The 11627-nt window shown below is 39.9% G+C and overlaps 1 protein-coding gene across 1 annotated transcript; it reads left to right on the top strand.

Moving 5' to 3' along the window:
• Positions 1-551: 551 nt before the first annotated feature.
• On the top strand, positions 552-3481 carry LOC144637847 (nucleolar complex protein 4 homolog). The gene is made up of 2 exons (XM_078496934.1): positions 552-1961; positions 3100-3481. The coding sequence occupies exons 1-2, from the start codon at positions 750-752 to the stop codon at positions 3454-3456; spliced, it is 1569 nt and encodes a 522-aa protein (XP_078353060.1). The 5' UTR covers positions 552-749; the 3' UTR covers positions 3457-3481.
• Positions 3482-11627: the final 8146 nt, after the last annotated feature.

Genomic DNA, 11627 nt, shown 5'->3' with positions numbered 1-11627 from the left:
TTTTACTGGGGTAGAGGAGGGGTGGCCTGTGTACAGCCGTCCCCGTCCCCTCCAAAAAAAATCAGGAAAAGGAACGATTTTTTGAGGGGAGGGGGACGGATGAACACAGGCTAGGGAGGGAGTGGGGCATGGGCTCCTGAGTGGGGTGAATAGAATTGAAACTCAATTTTAAGTTGAAGTTCAATACTACAGAAAGAGAACCAGATAGCCTTAATGGCTAATAAAAAGTCCTGTTTTTAGCAGGTCTTGATCTTGAGTGAGCTAGAGAGAAATTAAAACGGAGGAGCAGTCTCTGATCTTTGTGAGCTAAATGTGGAGTTGGGGAAACAGGGACAGCGGAGCCGGGTGGGCTGGGGGGCTTTAGCCCCCCCCCCCCCACTTTTTCCGAAAAAATAAAGACTTACTAAGAGAAAAGTCTCTTAAGCCCCCACACTTAAAGTCACTAGTCAGTCCCCCCACCTGGAAAACTGCTCCGCCGTCCCTGGGCCGAAAGCAATGAAAACAGCCAATAACCTTCAAACGAAAGATAGAGAAAGAGAAGAACTTTACCAACAATTGTTGGATCTGATAAACAGATAAAGCGTGATCGCCCAAAGGATCCGAAATATGCAAAGTATTTCGGAGGCACACCCCTAAAAAATTCCCGGGGAATTTTGAAGCAAGTGGGCTCGGGCTCTGGGTTCCAGTAATGGCAAACGAGGTAGTGGTCAGCGGAGTATTTTTCAAGAGCACGTGGATAAGTTTCCAATATGGCGGACGAAGCGGTCTCGAAAACTAAAGAGATCAAAGACAAAACCAAAGCAATTTTAGAAAGTGATACCAATTCAAACTTTATTGTGGATATCCTGGAACTATCAGAAACTCAAGACGAAGGAGTTTTGGTAGCATTCATAAGATCAGCTCACAAAATCTTCACAACCTTTTCGTCCCGTGGAAAGCTACATCGGCAAACAAAACAAAAGCCTGCGAAGAAAGATGAAACTAGCTCAGATCCTCAAGATGTCTTCAGCTACTGGCTGCACGAGAAGTATCTACTGACCTTGAAACGGCTTCTGAATTTGCTACGCATCGGAACGCAGAACGTTAAGGAATTTTCCCTGTGCACGCTTATGAAGTTTCTTGTCGAAGAAGCAAAACAAGTTCAAAAATTTCCTAATGTTCTGTTTAGACAAACCTGCGATGCTCTGTTTGATGGAAGATACAACATGAAAGATTGCATTGAAAGATTCGCTGAGTACTTAGAATATGACGATGTGAGGTTTTATGTACTCAAAAATCTGGCAAAAATTCTAGGAGACACTTCAGAATCCACAAATAGTGAGACACAATTTCTTGTGGAAAACGTGTTTACAATGCTGAATTTGGTTAAAATGAAAGAGAAAGATGAAGACCTGAACAATCTACTCATTGAAGTAAAGAAAAGGAAAAAGGGTGGCAGTACAAAAAATGAGCAAAATGTTATGGAATTGAAGCAACACAAGAGAGTTTTCAGCACTGCCTGGCTTGCTTTCCTCGCACTCCCATTGACATCTGAAGTTCACAAGAAAGTCTTACTCAACCTTCACAATGATGTGTTGCCGCACATGATTGACCCAAAACTGTTAATGGATTTTTTAACCGACTCTTACAACACTGGTGGAGTTACGAGCCTTCTAGCCTTAAACAGCCTCTTTGTTCTCATTCACAAGCACAACCTGGACTACCCAGACTTTTTCAAGAAGCTGTATGCTTTGTTTGAACCAAACATCTTTTACGTGAAGTATCAAGCAAGGTTTTTTCACTTGGCTGACCTGTTTCTGATGTCGACCCATCTTCCTGCTTATCTGGTTGCAGCCTTTGTCAAGCGGTTGTCACGGCTTGCTCTGTCTGCTCCTCCATCTGGTGCAATGTTGGTCATACCATTTGTCTGTAATCTGATCAAACGACATCCAAGTGTACAAGTCCTCATCCATCGAAAACAAGTAAGTTTTTTTTGCGTAGTGTAAGTTGTGCAAGGGTAAAAGTAAAGTCTGCATACAAGCCTAGTGGCCCATCAGGCCGGAGCTTTTCCCGGTTCTCAGTAGCATGAAGCGACTAGGAGTATTTCTACTTCACCCTGGATGGGATGCTCGTCCACCCCCAGGGTTACCCCCAGCATTTATACACCTGGGTGGAGAGAGGCACTATGAGAGGCACTATGTCTTGCCCAAGAACACAACGCAGTGCGCAGACCACGACTCGAACCTGGACTGCTCGATCTGGAGTCCAGCACACTAACCATTAGGCCACCGCACCTCCCACAAGTTGAGCAAGGAAATTGGGTTTATGACCCTGTTGCTTTATGCCGCAGAAACTGGAGATAAACAAGTGCAGGATCCAGTTATCCCCAGGCTTGGAATTGATCTAAGGGTGCATCAAAGGAACCAATGAATCCACTCTGGGCAAGGATTCGTAAGTTCCTTTGATGCACCATGATCTGATTGATCTTGGATCACTGATCCTGTTCCAAATCATTCCAAAGGAAGGTACCCTAACATTTTTATACCATTGAGAGGTATTTTACATGTATTTCCTCAATTAAGCACCCAGGGTGCTTTTTCAAATTTCAGATTTTCCCTTGTCAATCTCCATAATTGATCTAACTTTATATTTATACAGTTTTTTTTTTGTAATCCAACCTTATTCACTTAAAAGATTTAGGGTGCATTTCTTTGGGATGATCAGGATCAATGATCCAAGATCACTCAGACCATGGTGCATCAAAGGAAATGGTAAATCCTTGCCCAGAGTGGATTCATCAGTTTCTTTGCGGCACCATGATCCGAGAGATCTTGGATAATTGATCCTGATCATCCCAAAGGATTGCACCCTTATTCTGACTGCTTCAGTTCTTAAGGATGGGTGGGTTTATTTGTTAAACTTCATGATTGTATGGGGGCACACATTGGAGGAGGTGTGCTTGTTCAAAAATCAAAAACCACTGGAACGGCCAGCCAGTTCTAACTAATGGAAAGCCCCCTTAATAAAGATAGATACCCTTAAGTTGCCTTGAGGTTCTGTCTTATTAACAAGGTGTTTATGTTGAGGAATTCATTCTCCAATTTCTAATCTTACTTTTAGACAGGAAAACTGTTGCTTGATGAGGACACAGTTGAGAACACCACCAATCTATGCCAAGGTGACCCATTCGTTGCTGAAGAACCAGACCCTGCTAAATGCAATGCCCTGAAGAGCTCACTGTGGGAACTGAAATCTCTACAGACTCACTACTACCCTGGTGTGGCCTCCCTCGTGGAAATGCTGGAGAAGCCACTGAGCAAGGAGGAAACTGACATCTCGGAGTACTTTGATCGCAGCTACGACCAGCTGTTCCAAAGAGAATGCAAAAAGATTACAATGCAGAATTCACATCTGGAGTTTCAAGTTCCCAAGGGAATTGTCAGTAAGGGCATGTCAGAAAGTTGGGTTTTAGAGTAGTGTACCTACTTATCAGAAACTTGTTAACCTACATGTATGCACACTTTGTTACATAACACTGAACACTAATTGTTAGACATTCAAGGTTAATAATACACGCAGGTCGTATACAAGTAGCCTGTGAATACAGCTGCCTCTCAAAAGTAGCTGGGATAGTGTTGAGTATGGATTGTTGCATCATTTAAAGTTTTTCACCAATTTAATTGATAATCAGCACATCACTAGACTGGGAGCAATGTGAGCAAGGCTGGAAACTCATTTTTTACATTATAAGCCATTTGGGCATATGACCTTAAAAATGTGCCACAAATGTCATTTGTATTTGACAAAGAATTTAGAATCACAGTAGGTGAGTGCTAACTTTCATCCCTGTGAGAAGTGGCTGTATTTCACAGGCTAGTGCATAGGGGCTGAGATTACATGGGGATTCAAAATAGATAATAATTACCGGTATGGTACTGTTTTTATGTTATTTTCTTGGTAATAGGCCAACAAGTAGTTAAGGGAAAATGTTTTGCATACCATTTAATATTGTTATACTGTATGTGGGAGGCATGGTGGCCTAATGGTTAGTGCACTCGACTCCGAGTTGAACGGCCTGGGTTCAAAACCTGGTCGGGACGCTGCGTTGTGTTCTTGTGCAAGACAATTTACTCTTACAGTGCCTCTCTCCACCCAGGTGTATAAATGGGTACTGGCGAATTTACATTTTACTGCTGGGGGGGAACCCTGAGATGGAATGGCATCCCATCCAGGGGGAGTAGCAATACTCTTAGGCGCTTAATGCTACAGAAACCGGGATAAGCTTCGGCTGTATGGGCACTATGGCTCGAAGACAGACTTTACCTCTTTACCTTTATTTTTTTTTTAAAAAAAAAAAAAAAAAAAAAAAAAAAAAAAAAAAAAATATTTATTGGTTATATTGTGTTTTGTTTTATTTAGTGTAGAATTCTGTTTGTTTGTTTTTTCCTTTGAGGGAGGCGTTTCCTTATTTAAGGGGTGGGTTTATAATAATTACCGGTATTATAGTAGTAGAAGGAATTTTGTGTTTCAAAGAAGGGTTGGACCTCTGTTTGGAACAGATTTTTACTTCTAAAAAAAAAATAGAACAACTCCACGTTTGTATAAAAGTCATCAAAAATTAACACAACCTTTCTCAAATACTTGCAAAACGATATCCACAGCAGCCGTCAGGTTGTTATCGGGAATCTGAAGACACCAGAAACGATACAAATTACCAATGATACGGAACAGGTTTTCAAGTGTTTCGTTCTTGAAAAGTTAAAGGGGCTTTGTCACGGACTTAAACAGATTTTTGAACAGCCAAAATATATATTTATGTCTTAGGAAATGTAAATGTAATGCATGATGCATTTTTATTAACAATTCTTATACTAGAGCACTGAAACTATTAACAAACGTCTTTGGCTGAGGATGGCTAGGATGGAAATGGATCACAACTTGAAAAATTCAGGCTAAAGTTTTCAGTTGTTTCCCGCGTCTTCAAAAAATCATTACATTATATTTATAGCCGTGGTGTTATTTCTTTCAGCAAATGAATGTATATCTTTCTTTAGATGTCCAAAGATATTGTTTTTCATGGGTTAGTTGCCTACCACTAATTTCAGAACAGTTTAGACCACAAATCCCGTGAAATCCCCGTGACGTAGCTCTTTAAGAAGGACTCGTCAGGGAAATAGCGCATCTTTACAAACTTTGCCTGAGTGGTTTTCTAAGACCGTCGTTCGAAATCCGTCTCAATCTTTTCCATTCTTAACCATCCTTGTTCCTTTTTGGTTTATTATTTAATCCGTCTTTGGTGTTTCCAACCTTAGTAAACAGTCTTTCCAGGTTTTCTTCGGTCTGGAACTAGTGTCTGTACATCACAAGAGTGTATGACTTGACAATTCCTTTTAATTTATAAAATAATACATAAACTATTATTTTTTAGATTCCGAAGAGAGCTATTGGAAGCCTTCGGTTATGGCCACAGGGGGCTTATTCGGAAGCATTGTTTTTTTTTTTCTTTTCTATTCTGTTAAGATTGAAATGGACCCAGGGGGGTACTTCTATTCGTGAGGGGGGGTCCGACGGGCTTCTATGCGCCCAAAAAATACTGAGCGAAATTTCCCCTCCTGACATCAATTCCCCAATACAAGACCTAGCACCTAATACGGATTTATTTTTCAATCGAACAACTTTAAGATTTAAATAATACAGACAATCTCCCCAAAACGAGGGTGAAAATTCACCAAAAATACGTCGGATCCCGTCATGTCTAAGTCCTGGGGAAATGGATTCAACACTTGCAAGACTCGGAGAAAAGCCCATTAGCATGTTTTCCTGGCTTTACGTTTAAGATAATGTTTCACCTTTTTCATGGCAAGATTGTGACAAATACATCATGACTATGTCTATATAAAGCTAGCCTGTGAAACGGCTATGTCAGGTGGCTCAATTAAACCATACCCCGCACTTTATTTTTGTTCTGTTCTCCAACGACTGCGTTGGAAGTGCTAGATTAATAGCGCTCTCAAATGACATCCATTTGTGAGGAAATAATTGACTTCTAAAAGGAAAGGAAGGAACTTGAAGCTCTAATAGCAGGAACTTGAAAGAACTCTTCTCCAGGTTGTCTCATTATTATTCGTTTAAGACACCCTAGCTTTATGATAATGCAAACTACACGACAATTGCTGTTGAATTAAGAGCTACTGGTTTGGTTAGTGAGCTGGCTTCCTATTGGTCCTTGAAGAGCTGTGCGTCAGCAGTTCACCAGTGGAAATACAATGACACAGTTTGTTTAATGAAGATCGAACAAGCTCGAAGAAATTTCATTAGAAAATAAGTTGGTTCAGTTTTCCTCTGAAAGTTTGTTCACTGCTGTGTGAAGGATGCGTTTTCGAGACGTAAATATTTCGGGCGCTTGAGAGTTCGTTGCTTAGTTTCGGCCGTGTAAACCAGGCTCATAACGGGATTTGGACTAAAACTGAGAATATAATGTATTCTTGCATTGAAGACTTGGAAACGATGAATCAATTGGAACCAGCAGCGGAGAGATGGAAGTTGATTAATTAAGTCAAAGTTCTTTAGCTTTAGACTTGGTGTTGATATCGAGTTTAATTTGGAGAAATCAAGTCAAAGCGAATTTTAAAACCGTTAGCATGGGGACAGCACAAAGCACTTGGAGACGGATGAGTAGAGTGCCAAAACGAGGACACTCAAACTTGGTCAAAAATGGATCAGTTGCCCGAGGACAAAAATGTAAAAGTGAGGGTAATTTACTGGATGAGGCGCGCACCAGAAACGTTCACACGAATCCTCTATATCGACATCAAGAGTTATTCGATAACGATTTATTTTTCGAGGAGATTTTGGCGAAGATAGAGCAGGAGGCTGCAAAACTGTCAAACTCTGATAAACACGGTGAAAGTCCCAAAGGGTTTGACTCTTTTATGATGTACTGATGCGCGAAACATTTGTGAGAAGTTCTCCTTTAACGGTCGCTATACAGAAAAAAGTTAATGCCATCGATCACGGCTGCCGTACGTTGGGACCCCCGCGGAGAAGCGGATATATAAAATTTGTGATCTTTTTACTACGGATTTTGCAAGCACTGGGTGTTATTTGCGAGTCGAACTTGCCATTTCAAACTCAGTTTATAAGGGACGTCATTATAAAAAAAAATTCGGCGGCAGAAATGATCTAACTGCGAAATAACCTATGTGAATTTGAGCATGGTGCGAAGGCTGTGAAAAGACGTATTTGTCAATAATTTTTGGGGCAAACAAACTGAGACAACTGGCGTTAAATTGTGGGGATAACAGAGTTGCTGAGACGTAATTCATGATTGCTACAATCGTTGGACTTCGTTCCCAAGAAATACAGTTAAATATAAAATATATCTAAGAAAATAAGCGATTTATCATACGCTGTATTTTATAGTCTAGAAAGCGTATTAGTTTTGGTTACGGAACTTATTGTCACCTGCTATAAATTATTCACTATCGTGATATTTTTTACATAACAATGCTGTATGGACCTCAGAGTCTTTCAATACGGGGTTTATATAATAAAGAGAGTTTCTAACTTTTCCATTTGTTGATTCAGTTGTTATTTATTCGACCTACAAAGTATGGCTGGCGCACAGATCTTGGGCTTCCTTACAGCAGGTGAATTATAAGCAGATTCCTCTTTTGAATGATCTAGCATAATTTCCCCGGAATAAGATACGCATACGAGAAAACCTTATTTCATGATATGGCGACTTCTGTCTTCATAATTTTAAAGATGTAAAAACTTGTTATTTTTGTTTTTCTTTTGGAGGTACTGTTTTCCTGCTCTTTATTGTTTCAAGTTTCTTTGCTGTCTTGGTCGTTCTTTACCGCTATGTCACTGGTGAGTTTAACAGGATTTTACACCGAAGATTAGTCACTTTATTTTAAAGTTATAAATTGTGGCACAATAAGCGCTGCCATCGTGTCACTAAAACAAGCACTGCATTTGTGACAAGAATTTAATGTCTTTGAAATTCGCACAACCTAGTAGACATTTGAAGAATCTCCGTTAGTTTACGTAGGTCTGGAGGTTATTTTCTTCGTCCGTAAATTTTTTATGTCAAGGTTATAACCCCTTTTCGAGGTCTTCTTTTTCTTCTTCTTTTGTTGTTTTTTCTTCTTTACTTTTTCTTGTCAACAGGAGTTCGCGCGCTAGTTTATGCAAATTATCCTTGGCATTTTTTTTTATTATTATTTCGGCGGTGGAACTTTGTTCAATTGTAACTTTATTCATATTCCTTATTTACGAACACCCGAAAGTTATTAGTAGGTAATTCGATAGTCGTTTTTAGCACCACTCAGTCGCCGCTACCTGCAGCAACGCCCAAGGCTAGGAATATATTTTAGTGATAAGTAACACTCATTTATCAAGTTACCTGGTTTGCATGACAGCGAATTGGCCGAATGATGCAATGCAAAGATGATAAGCCATGATGGCTAGCAAACCTTCAAAGCTGAAAACGTTTTCTTCTCTAATAAGCAATTCCGAAACATTGAGAGTCCGACGGTCGAGTTTTAAAAGTTGTGTCATGCTGTAAAACGCTAATTTCACAAGGTTACTGAAACAGTACGTAAACTGTGCCACCGATGCTTTTTTTCTTTTTTCTTAAAAAGAACCTTCATGTATTTATAGTACAGAAGAAACCTCAGCCAAATCACCAAGGCGTGTTTTGTTGCCAGATTAAGAAGGGAAAGACCGAACCCTGAAACGAGTTTCGGACGGATACGGTGACGTCATTTCAAGGTGGAGTTCAGGCTCCTCATGGCAAAACGTTTATTACGAAATTACTATTGGGTTCGTAAACCAGAACCGAGATTTTGGATCGCTCGGGCGATGGGAAACGAAACATTTTATTGGGATGGCCTAATGCATGACACGTAAATGCCCGATTCCCTCTATGGCGCGCGCCTGCAGGGAATCATGGTAGTTGTATTCATCAAACCCAGTAAGACACTACCTCTCTGGAACCCCTATTTTCATTCGTCCGCTGTGAACACTACCTCTATTGTTATTCAGGGCTAGGGGCATTGTTGTCACCTGTTATCTATTGTTTAGAGAGGTAGTGGGCGACCCATCAAACCATACGCGAGACTAAGAAACGACGCGCGCCATTGAGGGAATCGGCCATTGGGAAGCGCGAATTGAAGCGCTAGCGCGCGGGACTCCGGGACAAGGCTTCCCGCTCGTCCCAGATCCCTTGAAGTGGGATAATGTGACCTTTGACCTTTGCTGTCTCGTCAGCAAACGTGGGCGGGAAAATCTGTATTGACGTAATTTGTATAGTTTTGGAGTTTAGCAGAACGTTAATTTATTGTCTAGAACGTTCTTATCCGTCAGTCTCTGCGCAGGGATCTCAAAATCGTTCTGGAAAGCATACATGCCAGCCGGCTAACGTAGATTCCACTTCCCTAATATGGCTGTAGGGCACACTTACGTACCGAAGTGTACATCGCATTTTCACTTGGATCCGTGCCTGGATCCGTTGTCAGGAGTTATTGCCCAAAAATAACATATAAAAATAATAAAAAAGTAAATATAAAAAATAAAAAATAAAATAACTGGTGTATGTTGACAATAAGGCAGATAAGTCATTTAAAATTATTGGAATGCATATGTACCAATATTACCATATACGATCATGGTTTCATCAAGTATCAACATCTTTCTTGCACTTGCTAGATTAAGTATTTTACTTTCCTTTTGCTTTTGCACTGAGATTTTTGCAATTTCCCTCTTACACACGCTTTCAAGAGATGAGAATGAAAATGTTATTGCGATTCAGTCAACGAGTCATGATTATCTCTGTCAAGGTCTTCGATCAACTACCAAATGACATTCGCTTCAAGCGATGCATGGAAATGTTAATTCGACATGTCGTGTTTATTCGTGTTTTTGTTGTCACGTCGAAGCAGATACATGCATTAATAAAACAACAACAGCTCAGACAATATTTGAACACTCCTCGTATACCTGCTTCTCTTTCACTCTGTTTCAAAACCTCTCCTACCAATTAACCAGCTAAAATATTGCAAAAAATTTAGGGGTAAATCTAAAGAATTGTTAAATGCAATATCGCAGAATTTCTGAAATTTTTGTGGTCACGCAATTTAATTCGAGCTTTTAAAATATTTTAATTGCTCAGTATTTGCTCGTTTTGCTAAATGTCCTAAATCGATACGCCGGATAATTTTTGTACAATATTGCGCGACTATAGCTTTCCTCTTTATATAAATTATTATCACATTTAAATTTAGCGTGACTGAGCAGTTTATTTGTTTGTTTACGTTGTTTGTTTTCGGGTGTTTCGCTGGCTCAGCCATGACACCCTTTCTGTAGCCGTGACATTTGGTGACTCGAACATAGCGTCTGCGCGGCATTGCATGGGTTTACTCACGGATTTCTCTCGCTATGGCAAAAGTACACAAGATTAACACGAAACCGTAGTTCTCCGCCTTACTCGCTACTCGCATTTATCGAGAGGTAAGTTAAGTTTGCTTACATTCAAGACTTAAAGCTTTAATGTATTAACCCTCAGAAGCTATAGAATAGTTTTACACTGTACTTTCTCCAGCGGACGCTTTATAGACTCGTTCACTAGGATGCTATTATTTAACATACTGACACAATAAACGCCGCTGTCGCCGATTCACCGCAAGATAAACTGCGTTAATCTGTTTGTAAATAGTTTTGCACTGCAGTTCACTGCGTGCCTGTTAAACGACGGCATTTTGTTGGGAAGTTTGCACATCCATTTATTTACGTTTTGTCCGAAGCTTCGCGCATAATTTACTGATATGATCACATCCGATTTTAACTGGCGGCTCATTATGCATGCAGCTTACAATACCACCTGTACACGAGCGAAAACTCATTCACTGTTATTTATAGCGTTTATAAAACGAAAGATAGCGTTTCTTCCGTTTTGATAATTCTTTCAAACACGCCAACACAAAAGATTTTTAGAAAAGACAATAGCTTTTCCTGTCTGATGGGCAGACTGGGGAAAACAATAAATTCAAAAGCGAAAAGTTGTTTATAAAAGATTGAGAAATTATCTACGTCGTTTAATTATAGTTTTTGACAGTCGCTTCTCATTCAGACATAATATTCTATCATTTCACAAGATTATACTATATTCTATTTTTTAAGAGGTGAAATGAAGCCGTGTAACGCTGTCTTTAAAACGGCTTGCAGACGAAAAGGTCACAAAATACTCAGTGAAACTTCGAAAGTCGATATCTAGCAACTAAACTGTAAAAGCAATGTGTCTAGTCTATAACATGATCAGCCATCCCTAAAAGAAAAGTTTGAGAAAAGTTGCTGCAATCTCTTGTAAGTGAGGAACTGGGCAAACAGTAAACTCAAACTCAAACCTTGGGGTAGGAATTTTGTTATAAACATCTCAGATGACTTTTAAAAGGGTGCTTTCCGATCTTCATAACTATTATATTCAGTTTAAAACTGAACGATTTTAAAATGTTGTTTGCGTTGTTAAGCGCCGGAAAGTCAAACATTCGCCTTTCCGTGAATCCAGCCGGCACCCTGTCAGGGCTTATTAGCCTATGTCAATTATTCTTAACGTTTATAGTTCATAATTCTTCACTACAACACAA

This window comes from Oculina patagonica, chromosome 14, assembly GCF_052425735.1.
Source record: "Oculina patagonica isolate OP01 chromosome 14, crgOcupat, whole genome shotgun sequence".
Taxonomy (NCBI): Eukaryota; Metazoa; Cnidaria; class Anthozoa; order Scleractinia; family Oculinidae; genus Oculina; species Oculina patagonica.
Note: the sequence above shows the minus strand (reverse complement) of the source record. Positions and strands in the feature narration are given on the sequence as shown.